General features: G+C 43.4%; 1 protein-coding gene across 1 annotated transcript in view; it reads right to left on the minus strand.

Moving 5' to 3' along the window:
- Window positions 1-5,097: 5,097 nt before the first annotated feature.
- The window catches only part of si:ch211-51a6.2 (neurotrypsin), a 43,246-nt gene continuing 27,653 nt past the window's right edge, over window positions 5,098-20,690 (minus strand). The window contains exons 11-14 of the mRNA XM_034142183.1: window positions 20,045-20,317; window positions 11,347-11,469; window positions 10,751-11,031; window positions 5,098-5,522 (exon numbers count right to left, since the gene is read on the minus strand). Of these exons, the coding sequence (XP_033998074.1) occupies window positions 5,203-5,522; window positions 10,751-11,031; window positions 11,347-11,469; window positions 20,045-20,317 (997 nt within the window). The 3' untranslated portion in view covers window positions 5,098-5,202. The remainder of the gene's footprint in view (window positions 5,523-10,750; window positions 11,032-11,346; window positions 11,470-20,044; window positions 20,318-20,690) is intronic.

Raw genomic sequence — 20,690 nt, forward strand, 5'->3', positions numbered from 1 at the left:
TTTTGTCTTCAACTTGGACCGGCACTATGGAGAGTTTGCAACTATCTTCCTCGGCCCCAGTAAGGTATCTGTCTGAATTGAGGCTTCAGCAGTGTCTGCAGATGCTTCTTCCATTTCCTCCTGCTCGTTCTCCATTTCCTTCCTTTCTTGGTAGATGTGCATCATTCTGGGATTTAGATTGCATATGTTGCATCTCATTCCTTTCCTGCAGTCTCTGCTTATGTGTCCCTTACGCAGGCAGCCAAAACTAATTCAATTTTCTTTAAGGAATGGGATTTTTTTCATTATGTGTCCTTCTTCCCAACTGTGGACACATCTCCAAAGCATGTTCACATCTACAGTACAAGCAGCTTTCCACAGCAGACAAAATCTCTTTTTCTATAGTGCTTCTGTCATACCTCTCTACAAAAACTATTTCTGCAACCACCCACTCCCAACTCACCAACTGCCTCACTGACATCAAAACATGGATGCAAAACAACTTTCTGAAACTTTTGTGCTCATCAGATAGTATGGTAGTATGTGCTCATCAGGTAGAAATGACTAAATACATCAGAGAATTCCTTTACTGGGCCTGTTGTGTTTATTTGCTATCTGCAGTATTTGCAAACTGAATGCTTCCTCGTCCTGTTTCACATGAAAGCAGCATCAGGGAGTGCTGAGTGTCGTCGCTGTAAGAGCAACTTAATGTTGAGGGAGAACAAAGCACAATTGTCTGAATCACTTCACAAATAAAGCAGTATTTTGTTATGTCACACTGTTATAGAGCAGGGATCATGTAGGAAAGTCTGTGAGGGATTGTTAAGAATGTATTCATTGTTTTGAGACATATATTGAATTGTATCAACCAAACATTAAAGGCTTACATTTTGATCAGAGAACAGCCCCCTAACAATGTCTGTTAGTGTGGTTGAATACTGGAGTCCTGTGGCCGAGACACATGATATCACCAGCAGCATGCTTACTCACAATAGGCCTCATAGAATGTGACCATGTTACATTTACTACATCATAAATACAGCTTCATGAAGTCAACATTCATGTATTTTTCCAAATAAATAAAAAATAATAAAATATGAAATGTGTATTTGCCAATGCAGAACAGAACAGAAAAAATGAATACACTTGGTTTTACACATGCATTGTGTACAGTATTCTAAAATACAAATCAATGTCTGCAAGCACAATATCAGTAGAGATCTTGACTTGGCCCTTTCCAAGACAGACCCCTCCCCCCAAACACACACCACACACACACCCTTATCACATCAGTTTTTAATAAACATATTGGAATGTTAATGAAGCTAGTATATGTTTAGTTTTTCCATGATGTTCACATTTACCATGTTTGATTGTAAGGCATGCATTTTAGTGCACTGTATTCTATTCCATACATCCTCTTTGGATGAGTACTATTCTCCGTGTATTTGTGTATCAATATATTTATGTATGTTGGTTTCTGGAAGAATTCTCCACTGGTTCGGTGCGGATCAGGTCCAGAACTATGGACCTATGATGATCTGTATTGTGCAGCCATAATGCAATTTAGCCGATTGTCAAACCAAAAACAAGACATCATTACATGAAGCACATTTTGAACACATGCTGTGAGGTAATCATTGGCTGGATCATAGTTCCTCACATTATGACACAGGCTGTCACCTGTTTTGGGAAATGTGTCTATCGTTGACACTGTGAGAATATGATACACTGACATGGACACACCTTTTGAAGTGATAGAGGAGAAGACAGATGAGCTGCAGAGCCCAGTGTGGGAGACATGGGAAGCATGACTAACACACAGATATTATAATTGTCACGATCTGTCTGTGTTGTGTTTTGTCTTGTCTTGATCTGTCTTTGGTTTCCTGTTTTATTTTGAAAAGTGTTCACCCCCCGTCTTGCCTGTTGCTTTCTGTCTCTGTGTTCCCTCCTGCCTGATTACCCGATTGTGTTCACCTTGTGCCCCTGTGTTTTCTCCTCCCTCCTCACCTGTGTCTTGTTTGTGTTATTAGTCTTGTGTGCATTTAAGTTCTGGTTTTTCTGTCTGTCTTTGTTAGATCCTTGTTTGTCTTTGACTGTGTTTACAGGGAAGTGTTCTGTTTGTACTATTTAACCTTGAAATAAAGGTATTTTCTGTGAAATCTGCATTTGGGTCCTGCCTGCTTCACTCACCCTGACAGAAATAACGATATTATCAAAGACTATTTAAGGTTAAGTTCACATACTATTTTATTGTATTGCTAAATGTATGTTCACAAAAAACAATGACTGTAAGATAAGATAGAACTTTATTATTCTATCTTAAACTGGACTGTAATGTACTACATGTTGCCGCATTCATATCTCAAAAGAAATAATGATACTCTATATCTCTCCCAGTCACAGACTGGTTTCCCTCCACAGCCCCACAGAGTTCTGTTCTCTGCGGTTCTGCTGCTTGTCTGGACGTCTCTGCAGCAGAGCGCCCAAAGGATCAGGCATGAAGTTGTGCTGATGGTGAGCACATTGGTGTGGATGAGAAGGCTCACAAATATGTATAGTAAATATGTTTAGTTTGCAATTCCATACTTTTATCTCAATTTTTACACCTGGATTAAATTACAGTAAACCAAGAAACAAAAATGGTAACACAAAGCGCCTTGAAGCGCATTGAGCATTCTGATTCATTTCTGATGCGCACAGGTCGTGCAGTAAAGAACAGTCCTCTTGTTGTGGAACCTGGACTCTACATAAATGAATAAATTATCATTTTACACAAAAGTGATCTAGGTGTTGTTGCTGCAGGTTCTTAGTGTTGTTTAAGGTCATTGTGTGTGTTTCTGTTGGGATAAATGTGGTCAGTGTTCTGGTCCCAGAGGGGATCCTGGGTCGGGTTCTACGTGTTCTGGTGGCCTCAGTGCATAGTGTGAGGTTACTGCTGCTGCATGTTTGTACAGAAAGTTGTGTAAGAGTTGTGAAGAGGTGGGCTCAGTGTGTGTTTCCCCAGCTGTAAGAGCATGTCCTCTATCAGGCAGGGGCGGACTGGGGGGAAAAAGTGGCCCGGGGATTAATTGACACACAGGCCCACTTAATGCGCGGCATGTATCGACCTCACCTCCTCTAGGGGGGTCCGGGGGCATGCTCCCCCGGGAAGATTTATTTTTAAATGTTGAAGTTGAATGCATCAATCTGGTGCACTTTGAGAGCAAAATTAGGGACTAAATCTATGGATACATCTCTCAACACCCATATGAAACAGAACTGTAAACAGATTTACTTTTTCTTTCAACATTTATTTGAACAGCAAGTGGAGGCAAAAGTGACTGCACCCAAAACAATATACCTGCTAGCTAACTAGCCTAAACTCAGTAACAGAATGTGTGCAACACGTTCTTCTCCACAGCCGCGCGACCTCTGAGTCAGACGTCACTTCCCCCTTTTCTATTCTACGGGTACAGCCACTCCCCCTGAACCCCGTTTCCCTGCCAACCCCGCTGCTGCGTCATGATGTCACCGTTTACATCGCTGATTTTCTCCCCAACGGAGCTCACAACAACAACAACAACGGGGGACTGCGTCGGGTCGATGATCGTGTTGCTTTTAATTTTACGAAGCCAGATTAAATTAAATAACGACTTCTCCAACCTTATGCTTTTCTCCAGAGTGCCGTGGTTCATTGTTTATTAACGTTATTCAGCGGCATTTACCGACCGCTGCAGTGCTGGCTGCTCTTCCACGGGAGTTTATTCTCCCGTTAGCTCCGGGTTAGCTCACACGGCTCTAAAGTATTCACTGTCTGACTGTCACACAAGCAGCTGATACATATCCCCAGTTCCCCTTAAAGGTGGGGTAGGTAATTTTGGAGAAACCAGCTCGAGTGCACTAGAATTTGAAAATACACAACCGGAAAAAATCTGCCACGTCCTTACAGAGCCCCTCCTCCAACACACACGAACGCGCAAATGACCAATGAGGGCACGAGATAAGTTTGTGCACAGATGGAAGGCTGACAGGCAGGTAGGCCATCCAGTTATTTTAGCCGGGCCGGCTAAAATGATTGGTCGTGCTTTTTACAGTACTACGGCTTCCACAGATGATATTTTTTTATGGATTTTTTGTCAAAGCACTTAAGATATTCATTGCTATTGGGATGTTAAGAGCATTCCATGGAATATAACAAAAAGTGTATCTCGAGCCGGTTTCTCAAACTTACCTACCCCACCTTTGAGTGAATGTGTGTCAGTCTGAATTGACGCTGTTTGGCATCACAACGCTGTTATGAAAGTTTCTCTGGTATAACATGGGTGATGTTAGCATAGCAACCGAAGCTAAACTGACTACTTGCTAAGCCATTTTCTACAGGCACATTTTACCGGCGTATTTTTCATTATGATTCTACTTGTGATAGTCGGACATGACAACCTGTGCAGCCCATGTATTGATTCCATCCGATAGCTGCTATAATAACAAACAAAACGTCTGCCTGCTCTCCACAATGATCAATAACAGCGAACGGATGGTCAAAGTAAGGTACAAATAAACAGAATCACACGAAGCCTGGTTAGTGTTGCCTGACTTTATAAAGTGTGTTTTTTTTTATAAGTGTGTGGTTGCCTTCTAGTCACTTTGCTCAGCGCTACTGCTTGTAGGCAGGCATAACGAGACTCTACCGTCGACCCATGTTCAGGGGAGGTGGGTTTAGTTTCCTGCACGCCTCGACGTAAGAGAGACGTAAGCGACGCCGCCTCTTAGCTCCGAAGCTCTTGCTTCTAGACCGACAATTTTTTGGAGCTGGAAGTGAACCGCATTCCGGAGCTAAGAGGTGTGAACAGGAAAAAACAGTACTTTTCAGGCTCTAGCTCCGAGCCGGCGCTGAAAACGTGTTGGTGTGAAAGGGGCATCAGTCACTCACTCCTGATCGTTCACTGCGCAGTGACAGCTGCTACGGGCCTGATGTGTGAAAGTGAAACTATCTGATAGATAGAACATAGGTAGCCTATCAAAACGGCCCAGCCCCTCCAGGGAGTGGCCGGAACACTTACAAATGTGGGCCGGTAGGATTTAGGTAAGCAAAAAAAAAAAAAAAAGGGAGTGGCCGGAACACTTACAAATGTGGGCCGGTAGGATTTTTGTTTTGTTTTTTTGGCCCTCCGGCCCACGCACAGCACCGGCCCACCGGGAAAACTCCCGGTATTCCCAATGGCCAGTCCGCCCCTGCCATCAGGTGTTGTAGGGTTTGTTTATGACTTTGTCAATCCATCGCAGAAACCTGCTAACACGTGTGTACACCCCCGGGAAGGAAGGGTTACCACAGCCATGACCCCAGGAGATAACTCCTGTGAGAACCCAGCGACCCCCCTCCCCCTGGCAAACCAGCGGACCCCCACTGTCACCCTGGCAACTGTCCACCCGGTGGTGCTCCGACAGGCTCCCTGCACACAGCATGCGGCTGGTGAAGCGTTCCCCGTACGTCTTCTTGCACCTCCAGGCAGGCAGCAGGGGGACCCAGGCCTGCAGCAGGGTGCGGGAGTACTCCGAGTCTGAGAGCAGGGAGACACGGGACAAGACAACGCTCAGTCATAATAATACATACTGTCATACAGTCACAGGAAAGCATCACTAGAAGGTTCCAAAAGAGATATAGGAACAGTTGTAGTAGCAGGTTTAGGTAGTACCAGATTACATGTAACGAGATTACGTAATCAGGTTACAAAAAAAAGTAACTGTATTCGATTACAAAGACATTAAAACGTAATCAGATTACTGATACATTCAAAAATGTGAGATTACTAGCAGGATGACAGTGTTACTATACATTTTGAAATGTATATTTTATAGGTAGACATTCTGAATGAATTTTCTTTAAAGTTTATATTTAGGCTACTTTAATTCTTCTTTATTTTAAAGGTCCCATCATATGCTTTTCTGGTTATTACCCGTCCCCTTGTGTGTTATGAAGGTTTTTCTGCATGTAAACGGTCTGCAAAGTCACAAACCCTCAAAGTACACCCTGTAGCGAGTACAACTCTAACACAGAAAAGACCTGTCTATGCTGCCCCAGAACGCCTCGTTGGAGATTTTTCTTTTTCCATTTTTTTCTTCAAGGGCAGGTTGACGTCACTCTGGACCAATTGGTCCAAATGGACCAATCCGCACAAACACACACTCACTCAGCCAGCCGCAGGAGTGAGTGAGTGAGTGAGTGTGTGTGTGTGTGTGTGTGTGTGTGTGTGTGTGTGTGTGTGTGTGTGTGTGTGTGTGTGTGTGTGTGTGTGTGTGTGTGTGTGTGTGTGTGTGTGTGTGTGTGTGTGTGTGTGTGTGTGTGTGTGTGTGTGTGTGTGTGTGTGTGTGTGTGTGTGTGTGTGTGTGTGTGTGTGTGTGTGTGTGTGTGTGTGTGTGTGTGTGTGTGTGTGTGTGTGTGTTTGGCTCCGCACATACATACACACACTCACTCCCGCGGAGCTCAGACCCCACGCAGCAACCAGGAAACGACATCAGTAATCCACCTCACACTGTCCGCTCCTCGAGCCTCAAAGGGCGGAGCAGCGAGCCCCGCAACGTCCCGCCAACACGGCACCCAGACCCCACGCAGCATTCTCATCTGTTTGTCATTAATGGTGTCATTTTCTGGTTGCTAACAAACGCCATTGTAACACATAAACACTGATGTCCAGCTGTAACGGTGGTTGACTAATCAGAACAGAGTGGGCAAGCTGACCAATCAGAGCACAGTGGGCTCATAGGGAGGGGGGGGGCAGGAGCTCCAACAAGCCGTTTAGGACAGAGAGTGAATACACATACTATACAGAGATGCTCTATGAGAAAACCAATGTGATTTTGGAACATTGAACAATGTAAATCTATTCTAGTAGACCTCAACAATGGAATTATGATCAGTAGAAATGGCCATGTCATGGGACCTTTAATTAAATACATTTATTTTGTAATGCAGCAGTGGGCACCTGATTTATTAAATAAAAATACAGTCTATGCTTTTAATTAATGTATGAAGCTTAAACAGCATTTGTAAACTAAATAATCCCTGAGCAGCTGTTAACTGTTCACACTGTGAGTTGCAGGGGGGGGGGTGGTTGTGGAAGGACAGACTGCTGAATCATTGTAGTTTGTCTACTGATCAATACGGTGAGCAGCAGCGGCTGTTCCACAGCTAATGGAGGGAACGAAGGCACAGGAATTGGAAAACCAAGGGTTCTATCTCACACAGGCTCCACCCTCTACTGGACTCTATGGGTACTACTCTCATCAATGATACGCGAGCGTTCACACACTGAAGTTGTATAAACGTAGCCGGCCAATCAGGGCGAGCCTACCTGAATGTGCGCGCATATAAGACAGCTACACCTCCTGACTGTCATCCTTTGACTGTTCTTCTTCTTGTAACAGAAACACTTGACAGACCTATTTTTCTGCTGCTTTGTTTCACTCTCGCTCGCTTTGTTTCACTCTCGCTCGCTTTGTTTCACTCTCGCTCGCTCTACCATGCACACACACATACATGCACGCGCCACACCCCTCTCTCTCTCTCTCTCTTAAAGGGATAGCGATCTGCCTCTGCATGACCCTAATATCACAACAATACATATATGTATGAAAGTATTTCTAATGCCATTGTTTTAAAGTCTTTGTACATAGTCCTCAGTCTCAAATGCTTAAAGGGGACCTATTATGCTATATTTGAAAAATATATTGTAGGGCCATACCTATACAAAACATGTCTTGCTTAAAATACCAAACAGATCACCCATTGTAGCATGCCTCATACCCCTCTATTCCAGCCCTGTTCCAAAAAGGCTGATTCTGTGACCGTAGCTTTAAATGGAACAGCTGCTGCTAGCCACGCCCCTTTGTAGCGTCACGCAGCTTTCCCCTGCTAAGAAAGTTTTCTACCGGGAGAAACTCAGCTACACGCTGCCGTGATTAAGTGCCATATTATGTTCCAAACCACTTCAAGCATTATTTCTGAAACAGTATGGAGCTCAAACGTTTCTCTTTCGCAGGGTTTACCGCAAGGACATTACGTTACACATATTCTCTCCAGTACAGCGTTAGCTCTGAGTGTTAGCGATGCTTGCTAATGTAAACACAGACCATATTACTCCCAAAACACGGCGCTCATTGTTTCTGATCAGGGTTGGGTTGTAACGGAATACATGTAACGGCGTTATGTAATCAGAATACAAAAATCAAGTAACTGTATTCAGCTCGCGTTATATTGGAAAAACGAGTAATCTGATTTTAGTTACTTTAACTTTGTATTGGAAAAACGAGTAATCTGATTATAGTTACTTTCGTAAACCTGAAGTGAATACATTTTGGAATACTTATTGGAATTATTGGTGGAAAGGTTTCCTCACAAAATGTAATATTCATTACCGGCAGATAATGCAGTGCACGGCGCTGCAGCATGTCTGTGAGCGCGAGAGAGAGAGGGAGAGAGAGAGAGAGATGCAGCGTGTCTGTGAGGCCCCGCCCCCGCACGCAGATGAGAGAGAGAGATCTCTTTTAAAATATATTGAAAGTTAGAAACGGAGATGGTTCGATAAAATGTGCAAGATAACGTTTATGTAGCATTTCTTTATTGTTGAAATTATGACATTTCATAACGGGATAAAATCAAAGTGAATGGCCTACTGCTGCTGAATGCATGGGGCAAGTGACTGGAAAAAGTTATTACATAGTTTCAGATAATAATAATAATAATAATAATAATTCATTCTATTTAGAGGCGCCTTTCAAAGCACCCAAGGACACCTTACAATTCATAAAATATTCTAAGGAAAGGTTTAAGACAGTACAAAAGGACTATAACAGGGAACATGTTGGGAAACAGGAGACATGTAGCACTACAGTGAGTAGGCTGATCTGAACAGGTGGGTTTTGAGGAGGGACGTGGTGATTGTGTCAGACTGTCGGATGTGAAGGGGGAGAGAGTTCCATTGTTTGGGAGCAGCTAAAAGCCTGAGCCCCCATCGTGACTAGGCGTGGGGTCGGGACAGTTAGCAGGCCAGCAGAGGAGGAGCGGAGGGAGAGAGAGGGGGTGTAGGAAATCAGCCAGATAGGTGGGGGCCAGGTTGTGGAGGGCTTTGAATGTGAGCAGGAGGGTTTTGAAGTCTATCTGGTATTTTACAGGTAGCCAATGCAGATGGATGAGGATGGGGGTGATGTGGTCAGAGGATTTGGTGCGGGGGATGATCTGGGCAGCAGAGTTCTGAATGATTTGAAGTTTATTGAGGAGTTTGATGGGAAGGCCTGAGAGCATGGTATTACAATAGTCAATACGGGATGTGACAAATGCATGAACCAGGACTTCAGTGCTGGATTGAGACAGGGCGGAGACTGGAGAAGAATGCAGTCCGGGTGATGTTTTTTATGTGGGGTGCAAATGAGAGGGAGCGGTCCAGAATGACACCAAGATGTTGTGTTTGAGTTGTGCTCTTGATAAGCCATTAAAACAGTAAAATAAGTGTCTCCTGTACACCAAAACATACCCATCTGTTATGGAAAAAGAAAGTATTCCAAAAGTATTCTAAAAGTAATCGGAATACGTTACTTTTTTAAGACACGTAGTTGTATTCCGATTACTTTCAGAGCCATATATTCAGTATTCAGGCACTAATTACATTTACAAAGTAACCCTTCCAACCCTGTTTCTGATATAGCACATAGCTTCACATGTTCTTTCTGAAGTGTTTACCGCTAGAACAGTGCCATTATATGTGTAGGAACCATTTTATGGGTGTAGTTGGCGTGTCAGTTTATTTAATTTATATTTATACTGCAATATTATTTTGGACACTTGGTGGCGGGGGTTAGCTTCACTGGGTGTATAAAAGGGGTCATAGGTGACCGGAAAGGGCGAGGACACAGGAGGAAGAGAGCATACCGATTCCACCAGCCCGGCAGATGCTCATACCACAACCATTGACAGAATAATTAAACCTTGGTATGTAAACGCTCATAAACATAATTCTAAACTGCAGCAAAGGACCGGAAATCATCTGTTTGTGTCTGCATCTGGATCACTCAATATGTATTATATATAACAACTTTCCTCTAAGTGCCTCCTGCAGACATCCTGCTGAATAAACAGACACACAGCTGCGAGAGGGTATTCAGATAGACGACGATAGGTTGGGACGTGTCACGTGTGCCGGAGATGATAGGTTGGGACGTGTCATGTGTGCCACATTTCGCCATTGACGTCATAGGAGCCAAATCCTGGATCTGCTCGTTTGCACCCCCGTTTTTTTTTTTTTTAGAGATGTGGGTAAGGAGGAAAAGAGAGAGGGTTGTATTTTCCGAAACTTTGTGAGTCTCCTTACACACCGGGGAAACATGTTTATGTATAAAAGACATCAAAAAGTGCATTTTGCATAATAGGTCCCCTTTAAATTGTTTATGGAGGCATTACAATTTAAGACTGGTAAATGAACACTGAAAAGTCCTGTTTTTTTTTGCATTAAGTCATACTGGGATGTTTGCTGAAATTGATTGCATGTGGCACAGCCCTACCTAGAGACAATTCCACCAGCCGCCACTGTACACTGTTTAATTTTAAAGCAACACGTTGATATTTAGAGCAATAAGCTTGTGTGCTTGGACTCACTCGGTGTCAGTGATGCTTCTTTAACTTATTCCCTGGTTGTCATTAACATGCCATCACGTTTGGTTCTGATTCTGACGGTAAAATAAAGACGTTGGGTGATGTTGGGATGAAAGAGGAACAGATGGTGCAGCAAGAAGTTACCTGTGAGGCCCCAGCCGGTGATCACGCAGGCGGTAGGCCTCTTCTCCCGTCGTCTGCCCGCCTGCGGCAGACACACGGCTGCAGTGTGAGGGTTGAACGCCACACAGCTGCCCTCTGTGCCTTTGAGCCGCAGCAGGGCGATGTCGTGCTCCCAGCCCTGACTGTGGTACTTCCTGTGGATAACGATGCGTTCAGGTGACAAGGTGCGTTCAAAGTCATCCTGCTCCTCGGTATGGTAGTCACCAAGGCGCACCACGTAGCGGGTCGGGTCACTGCCAAATCTGGAGGAGCAAAGCAAGTATGTTATTGATCATTATTTAATATTAAAGTACATTTACTACAATGCAGGGCACAGAGAAGACCATTCAATGTAACAGGATAAAGCATCAAAAACACTGCCAAAAGGTTAACAGCAGAGAGTCCTTTGGATTTCTCATTATTTATAGTTGACTCAACTAAAAAACATTATTTAAAATATAAATATATTGTTTCAAAATGATATTACCAAAATGACATATTATATTGTTCCATGTCAACATTATGTGTTACCAACTGAAAACATTGAAAGGTGTCCACCAGAGGGCTCTGTCCCCTACCTCTTGAAGCAGTGAGCGGCCGTCAGCACCCAGCAGTGCCCGATCAGAGAGGCCCCGCACAGAGGGTGGCCCCCTCTGGACTGAGAGCGCAGCCACACTGACACCTGCCAGGGCCACTCCCCCCTGCACACACACACACACACACACACACACGCACGCGCACACACACACACACACACACACACACACACACACACACACACACACACACACACACACACACACACACACACACACATACATCTTCTTTTGACTATTACTGTATATAAAACATTTACACACAAGACAGTAAATCAAGCTCTGACTGCCGGGCAGGCACAGATCGTCCTCAAAGGGGGCTCGAGCTCCTGCCATTTTGCCTTCCTATTAGAGAAGTGCCCTTTTTCAATTTTTGTTTTACAAATCACTAACATTAGCTTAAATAAAACAAAACAAAAACGTAAAGCTCTGTCTAATACACCGTAACTAAAGCTTAGGTGTTGCTGTTTATAAGTTTGTGCCTTAGGGAGGGGCAGTGACGACGTCGAGGAAGATGGCTGCTTAAGTTCGTGGCTCCGGCGCCATCACCATTTATTTTGTTTAAATATCTTACTATCAGTGATACTTTTTATCTCAATCACGAGTTATTAGTCCCAATAGTCATCTGTTACATTAAAAAATGCCGAATACTAAAAAACCTCAGAAAGCCGTAGTTAATGCAACTCAACAACACCTGGTTCTCAAGGCTAATGCTAGCTCGAAGCCTGCGAATGTCTCACCGGACATTTCGGTGTTGGACCCAGCTGCTACTGAGCCTACCAACACCGCAATTCTCGATCTTCTTCAAAAGCTATCTGAGGACCAAACAAAGCACTTTACTGACCTTCGGAAAGAACTATCGGAAACGCGGAGAGCAGTTGTTGCTGTTGAGGAGCAGCTAGCCGACGTGCTTACCCGAATGACCTGAAGTTTCAGTTACGCTGTCTGCCTAGATGCGGCGTAGACCGGGGGTGGGGAACCCCGGCCCGCGGGCCGTATACGTAGACCATCGTTTTTGGACTGCTTTATACTCCAATTCAATGGGTCTGTTGTTGTTGATGTTTTTTTTTTCTTTCTACATTTATTTATTTCATTCTTTTATTATGCACCACTGACCATATGTAGACCGTTAAGTCTTTCTCTTGCATTCCTAGCCAAGCATAATTTGTCCTGTGTGTATGTGTGGGCTGCGTGTGTGGTTGTCGCGCTGGCGGTGTATTTGTGAGTGTGGGTGTCTATTATGTATGGGATTCCCAAAGTGCCATAATTGCGCATCCGTGCCTGCGGGTAGATGGTTGGCGTGGTGGCCGCGCGCGGCCTGTGTTTGTGCCTATATACGCGGGATGGAGTTAAGAGTGTACGGACGCTGATGTGTATAGGCTTGGTGAGAGAGTGCTGGTGCGAGTGTGTGTGTGTGGGTGCCGGGCAGGCTGTACGGCTGGGCGTATATCGACATTCCATGTCAAAGTGGTACAAACTACTATCTCGTTGTATCTCTTTTTTCGTTTATTTCACATGTTCTTACATTACTTGCCCACATTTTTATTTTTATCTTGATTATTTTATGTTGTGATGGATCTTTTGAATGTGTTCTGATGACTCACTACGCTGATGCGTTGCTCAGCAGTTCGGTAGATCGTTGTCTAGCAATTAACCTGTTAAGCCCTGAGCCTGTTTTTCAGGTCTCAGGCTCGAAAATGACATTCCCAGAACAAATGACCATATCTTCCCTTCTAAAAGGGTTAAATTAATAATCTTTTTTCTCAAAGTAATGATAAACCTGTGAGTTGGATGTAGAAAAGTCAGAACAATATAGATGTTTTTTATTATAAAGAAAATTCAGATTTTACATAGTAAAAAACTGTAAATTATAGTGTCTGTCCAAAAATATTTTTTTACTTATAGTGAAAACTACCCTTGGATGATGGGTTAGTAGACTAAAAGCTTTAGGAATCCAAAGTACAACATATAATAAGTACCCTGTATCAAGATTGATGCAAAACAAGTGACATTTGACCTTTTTAGAGAGGTTTAGCCAAAACCACTCCACCTCTGAGGTGATTTGGGTGGAAATGTTTTTTTTTCCATATTTCTGGCCCCCCTTGGTCGATTTTGATGGTTGACACCTCTTTCTGACCGTTAGAGCCAATAGAATCGAAGGGGGAGTCCCCCACACACACTCGTTGTAAAACAAAAAGGTGGGGGCTTTGCGCATGTAGTTTTGCATGAGAGTGAACCTACACTCTAGCTCTGACATCTAGAAACGGAAAAGCAGTTTTATTGCTCATGGATTATCAGAAATCATTTCAAAGGGACACAGACACATTGGATTAACCTATATGGATTAACTTCAGCAGCGTTTTTATCGTTTTAATGCCATTGAAGACCACTTTGGAGCAGACTACAGAGCCAAGGTAATCATGTTAGCATTTTTAGCTACCTAGCGCCACATGTTTTGATGTCTGTTTTTGTTTATAACCCTTCGATTCTGTGTCACCTCACAATGTGAAACGATGTCATGGATGTGGAGAAAAGATAAATAATAAGGTTTTGTGAGTGATTTCCGGTGCAGTAATCTGTTAGCATTTTTCGCTCGTTGCTAATTCAAAGGCTCAGCGTTAGCATTGTGTTTTTCTTTTTGAAAAATAAATAAAAATGATCAGTTAGATGAGTTTCTTCCCGTTACATGGATATAAAACATTCATAGTTTATTAAATGAACATGCCCTCAGACACTGTTTCCTGCAAGATGTTGCGGCAGTGCCCCGGTACCGGGGTCTCTCGGGCTTAACAGGTTAACAGATATCACCTGTTCTAATGGCTGGTGATGGTGCTGCCCCTCTTAGGCAGTTAGAGTTCCCAGATTTTAGTTGTTTGTCCAGTTAGGGACTTATCAGGAATGTCGAGGAGTGGTGTATCTCCTCACTTTTCTTGGGTTGTTTTTGAGTTTGTTTATGTTTTATGTTTTTTCTTTTTTGGGGAAGGTTGTTTTTGGGATCCAGATCACCATATCCTGCTTGTTGAGGTGACTATACTCTATATTGTATTCTTACACTACTCTACTTATGACTAATCTCAATTTGATTTCCATTAATGCCAGGGGACTCAATATCCCACAGGACCACTATTTTAGGATTTTTGCATAAGATAAATATTGACTTTGCCATGATACAGGAATCACATTTACTCCGCAAGGATGCGGCCCGCTTTGCAAATAGGCTCTATCACCGTATTGTCTTTTCGTCTGCTCCTACGAAGACCAAGGGTGTGATGATAGTTTGTAGGCGCAAGCTGAAATTTGATCTGATCGGCTCTTGGACGGACAAAGAGGGGCGACTGGCCATTGCCAAGATTCGTCTGGACGGGCAGAATATTGCATTGATTTCTGCCTATGCTCCCAACACTTTCGAGGCTGGCTTTTATGACCTATTAACCAAAACTCTACGGGATCTCACAGGCTTTCGTCTGGTTATGGGCGCAGATTTCAATGCAATATGGGATAGCAACATGGATAGAACGGGTGGGGCAGAGAGTAGAGACCAACGTCTCGCTTCTGATGCGTTACGCCAGTGGGCGGCCCAAACAAATATGATAGACATCTGGCGTGTGAAGAATCCCTCCATAAAAGATTACTCTTTTTTTCTCAGGTAGACATAAATCCTTTTCTAGGCTAGATTTTCTCTTTGCGTCCAAAGATCTATTTCATAATGTTCGGAAGGCTTTCTATATACCAGTTACATGGACTGATCACAAACCCATCTACTGTTCTGTCACACTTAGGGCTGTCCCCACTAGAGCTCCCAGATGGCGTTTTAACTCCTCACTGCTGCGTGACGAAACATACAAGTCTCAGTTTGAGACTAACCTCCGCGAGTTTCTGGGGTTCAACAAGGGGTCAGTGTCTGACCCGAGATTTTTGTGGGAGGCAACAAAGGGCTTTATTAGAAGCAACACCACTCTGTACGCATCCACCCGAAACAAGGAACGTGCAGCTAAATTGGAAGCATTAGAACTAAAATATGCTGCTTTCTGTTGCGCTCCAAAAAGACCTGATCAAAAAAGAAATTAATTCTCTCCTCAGACGCCGTTCAGAATTTCTTATGCACAGAACCAGACAGACTTACTACTTCCACTCCGCCAGACCTAGCCACCTGCTGGCCTTGAGGCTTCGGACCAATTAACATTTTGCTGATATTTTTAGTGTTAAATCTATAGATGGCACTGTTCTAACCGATCCCAAGAGCGTGAACACCACCTTTGTTTCTTTCTACAAGGATCTGTACAGTTCGGAGAGTGGCTTTGTCCATGCGATGATTTTTAAAATAATATCCAAATGGAGTCTCTTTCTGTCAGCGACTCTGAAAATCTGAATGCCCCCATCACACACCACGAAATTGAGAAAGCAGTAATGGACATGCGTAAGGGCAGGTCGCCAGGCCCAGATGGTATTCCACCCGAATGTTATCTCACCTTTTGGCCCTTGCTCGGCCCCTTGCTTGTAGAGATGATATTATTTTCTATTAAGGAGGGTTCATTTTTGAGAGACGTCAACACTGCCCTGTTATCCTTGCTTCTTAAAAAAGGCAAGGATCCGACAGAGTGTACTAGTTACAGGCCCCTCTCACTCTTAAACACTGACGTAAAGATCTATGCCAAAGTGCTGGCTAGGCGCCTTCAGTCTCACATGACGGATCTAGTACATAGCGATCAGACAGGCTTTATAAAATCCAGGCTAGCCGCTGACAATGTAAGGAGGCTATTACACATCATAGATGGGGCCCAACATCTACCTTCCCCAGCTGCAGTTCTCTCACTTGATGCGATGAAGGCCTTCGATCGCCTAGAATGGCCCTTTTTGTGGTTGGTACTCGGGGCAATGAGCTTTGGCGCCCCTTTTATTGACATGGTCAAGGTGCTATATAAAAACCCAACAGCTATGGTGCTTACAGGCAAGGTATGCTCCCCATCTTTTGCTATCTCGAGAGGATCAAGGCAAGGCTATCCGCTAAGCCCCTTGCTATTTGCGCTGTCACTTGAGCCGCTGGCACAGACCATTCGTCAGTCACGTTATCCCCAATCTCTATTAATGGTACGCATCATCATCTTTCGTTATATGCTGATGATGTGCTATTGTATTTGGGCAATGCTGTACAATGTATCCCAAGAATACTGTCTATTGTCGATCGATATGGTCAGCTTTCTGGGTTTAAGATAAATTGGCAGAAATCTGCTTTGATGCCACTGAACGAGGCAATGATCGATGCACCTGTCTCTCCATCTATCCCAGTTGTCAAAACTTTTACATACCTGGGGATAGACGTTTTTCCTTCGATTCAGACAATAGTTAAAAATAACTATGGTAACACGCTTCATAAAATAATTTCTGATTTGGATAGATGGTCCTCACTTCCTAATTCACTTCGCAGCCGTGTATCAATAATCAAGATGAACATTCTACCCAGAGTTCATTTTTTTAGTTCAATGCTACCTCTTCCTCCACCAACTCAGTATTGGAGCAAGCTACAGACAGCTGTGACGAAATTGGTATGGCAAGGCAAACGCCCACGCATCAAGCTCTCTACAATGCAGCGGGACAGACAGGCCGGGGGTTTGTCTCTCCCAAATATTAAACACTATTATTGGGCCTTCACGCTTAGACCCTTATTAACCTGGCTCCAGTCGGAGACATCAGTGTCATGGCGGGCCCTGGAAGAGAGTCTAGTGCATCCTTACACCCTTCAAGATCTTTTGTATTCGAACATTCCTATTGCGCAGTGTCGTTGCAGGTTCGGCCCCATTGTATCACAATTGCTGTCTGTCTGGAGGGCGGTAGAGAAACTATGTGGCTGCCCCTATGCTTGGAATCCATGTTCCCCATTATTTAACAATGCCAGATTGTTGATTGGGGGCCATCCCATTCAGTTTCATCAGTGGAAAGTGAGAGGGGTTCATATATTGGGGATCGTCTATGGAGATGAAGGTCTGCGTTCGTTTCAGGAGCTGTGTACAGAATTTGATTTACCTCGTTCCTCCTTTTTCTTTTATTTACATTTGAGGTCGGCTTTAAGGGCTAGCGGTATTCCATTGCAAAGTCCTCTATCACCACACCCGCTGCATACAATTCTACACTCCACTAGAGGTACAAGTGGCCTTGTTTCCAAACTTTACTGGTTCATTTCACAACACGCTTATAGACCCCTGGCGTTAGAGGCGATATGAAGGGCCGATATCCCAGATCTGGATCCAGAGTTTGATTGGGATGAAGTCTGGTCCAATATACTAATAGCTTCTAGGAATCCTGACCACCAGCACATACATTATAATTTCACTCATAGAGTTTACCTCACGCCTAGGAAGCTTTGTTTAATGAAAATAATTGCTGATCCAAATTGCACTCTATGTGACGTAGAGGCTTTTAGTACTTATCTACATATGTTCTGGGCGTCACTGGGTTTTGTTTCTTTCTTTCGATTTGTTTTGTGCTGTTTTGTACTGTATTGCATTTGATGTTATTGATTGTACCATTTGTTTAATACATTTTGAACCCCATCCCCCCGGTACCGGGGGGAAAAACGTGTCATCTGCAGGAAACAGCGTCTGAGGGCTTCTTAATATTTAATAAACTATGAATGTTTCATATCCATGTAACGGGAAGAAACTCAGCTAACTGATCATTTTTTATGCAAAAAAAACCACAAAGCTAACGCTGAGCCCCTGAATTAGCCACGAGCGAAAAAATCATTAAGGCCGTTTGCACAGAACTCTAGCTATACCGATCGATATACTTATTGGATCTGCATAAACAAGCTTAGATAACATCCTGAGAGTCCACAGATTATAGAAATATAAGGATCATCACTGAGCGATCAGAACTCGTGACAGGGGAAGCAAATACAGACAACACACGACGTAGCTTTAGGTAGCAAAACACGGAGATCGTCTCACCTTAGCTGTTATTCTGATCAAAAGTCGTGTTCAATGGCATTAAAACGAGAAAAAACGCGGCTGAAGGTTAATCCATAGGTTAATCCAATGTGTCTGTCAAAAATGATTGATAATCCATAATTCAATTTTTATGCAGAAATCGGAGAATAAAAATTAGCTGCTAATGGTAGCCACCAGAGGTTAGCGCAGCTTCCGGTTTTTCTACGCGTCACTCTCACTCCTTATTTGGTAACCTGTGTGTGTATGTGGAAATGTCCCTCGATTCCATTGGCTCTGACGGTTGAAAAGAGATCTCAATCAGCAAAATCGACCAAGGGGGGCCAGAGATATGGAAAATCCACCCAAATGACCGCAGAAGTGTTTTTTTGTTGCTAAATCTCTCTAAAAAGGTCAAATGTCACTTGTTTTGCATCAATCTTGATACAAGGTACTTATTATATGTTGTACTTTGGATTCCTAAAGCTTGTAGTCTACCATCCCATCATTCAAGGGTGGTTTTCACTATAAGTAAAAAAGAATTTTTGGACGGACAGTATAATTTACAGTTTTTTACTATGTTCAATCTGAATTTTCTCTAAAATAAAAAACATCTATATTGATTCTGACTTTTCTACATCCAACTCAAAGGTTTATCATTACTTTGAGAAAAAAGATTATTAATTTTCCCCTTTTAGAAGTGTAGTTATGGTCATTTGTTCTGGAAATGTCATTTTCGAGCCTGAGACCTGAAAAACAGGGATGGGGTTCAACAGGTTAAAAAATGTGATCACAAAAAAAAAAGTTTGTGCCTTAGTGTTATATGATATGTGAATTATATTAAACCAAATTCTTTGGCACATAGTAGCAGTATCTTAGCCGTCCAATATCAGCATCTTTTTATTGCCCGTCATTACTGAAGCATTGTGCCTGGTTCCTTTGTGGAGAAGGTGGTAAGCCAAACGGCTCGCTGCACCCGCACTACGAGGGGGACCCAAGTTCTACGAGGGGGACCCAAGTTCCCATCAGCAATGGTGATGGGAACTTGGGTCCCCCTCGTAGTCAATGGGGAGCTCAATGGGGAGCTCATTCCACCATTTTGGACCCAGCTCCAAAATGGTGGAATGAGCTCCCCATTGACATCAGGACAGCAGAAAGCTTACACATCTTCCGGCGTAGACTAAAAACTCATCTCTTTCGACTCCACTTCGAGCGATAGAATTACTAACAAAGCACTTAATAAGGGACTGGCTTATCTAAAGCTAGTTGAGTAGCACTTTAAATGTTTTGGCTCTATGAAACCTGTTGTACTTATATGATTCTGTTTTCTTCAAGTTTGTATCTTCTTGGTCGAATGCACTTATTGTAAGACGCTTTGGATAAAAGCGTCAGCTAAATGCAATGTAATGTAATGTAAGAGGGATATGGAGGCGACCTAGGAAGCGCATCTTTGTCAGCAGTACTGAGCTTCTGTCAGTCAGAGGGCTTTGGGCGAGTTAACATGTGAGAATAATTTACCAAAATACACTTAATTTATTTCATGTGTCAATAATTAACTGTCATGCAGCAGTTTTTGAACAACCCCATGGGTTTGTTTAAAATACATACATTTGAACAACCCTTTAAACTGTCACAAATATACAAATAATTATCCTAGCTATATATTTATTTAAAACTCACCAGAAGCGGCAGCTGTGTGTGTGTGTGTGTGTGTGTGTGTGTGTGTGTGTGTGTGTGTGTGTGTGTGTGTGTGCACTGACCTCAGGGACTTATCCCCCCCTATGATCCTGCGGCGCCTCCTCTGGTTGTTGAGCCTCAGGCCACAGGTCTGCAGGGCCCCGGCCCCCAGAGGGTCCAGGGTGTAGTCGCAGATGACCCCGGCGTCCTCACTGTGGCGGCAGTCATGGCCGTCCTGTCCCGCAGCCGCACACTGGCCTAAAGACGTCTCTGTGCCCGAGCAGCGCACGTTGTCCAGGTGGATGGGACCCTGACCTTCTCCAAAGTACGCCATGGAGCGAGCTTTAGCCACACCGCTGGAGGTCAGGACCACACACAGCATCTTTAGAATCTTTCACGTTTTAAATATAAATGCAGTTTGACATTACTTTCTCCAATCTCAGGGGCACTGAAGTGAATGTATTTCATTGTGTCTGCTGACTGTGATCCTACCTTCTCATGTGTTAATTCCAGTGCTGGGCAGCGATAATAATTTTAAATCTCGATTAATCGCATTGTTATGAGCAAAATTCAATAATGAATTCAAAAGTAGTGTATTGCACACCTTTATTTAAAAAGTACTGCTATATGAACAAAAGTGCAATAACATTGGGTTTGCAAACACTTTAAACAATAAGGTGCTTTTTCCGTTTACACAGTAGCAGTTAAAATATTTCAGGTAAATCTCAA

This window comes from Trematomus bernacchii, unplaced genomic scaffold (assembly GCF_902827165.1).
Source record: "Trematomus bernacchii unplaced genomic scaffold, fTreBer1.1, whole genome shotgun sequence".
In the NCBI taxonomy this organism is placed as follows: domain Eukaryota; kingdom Metazoa; phylum Chordata; class Actinopteri; order Perciformes; family Nototheniidae; genus Trematomus; species Trematomus bernacchii.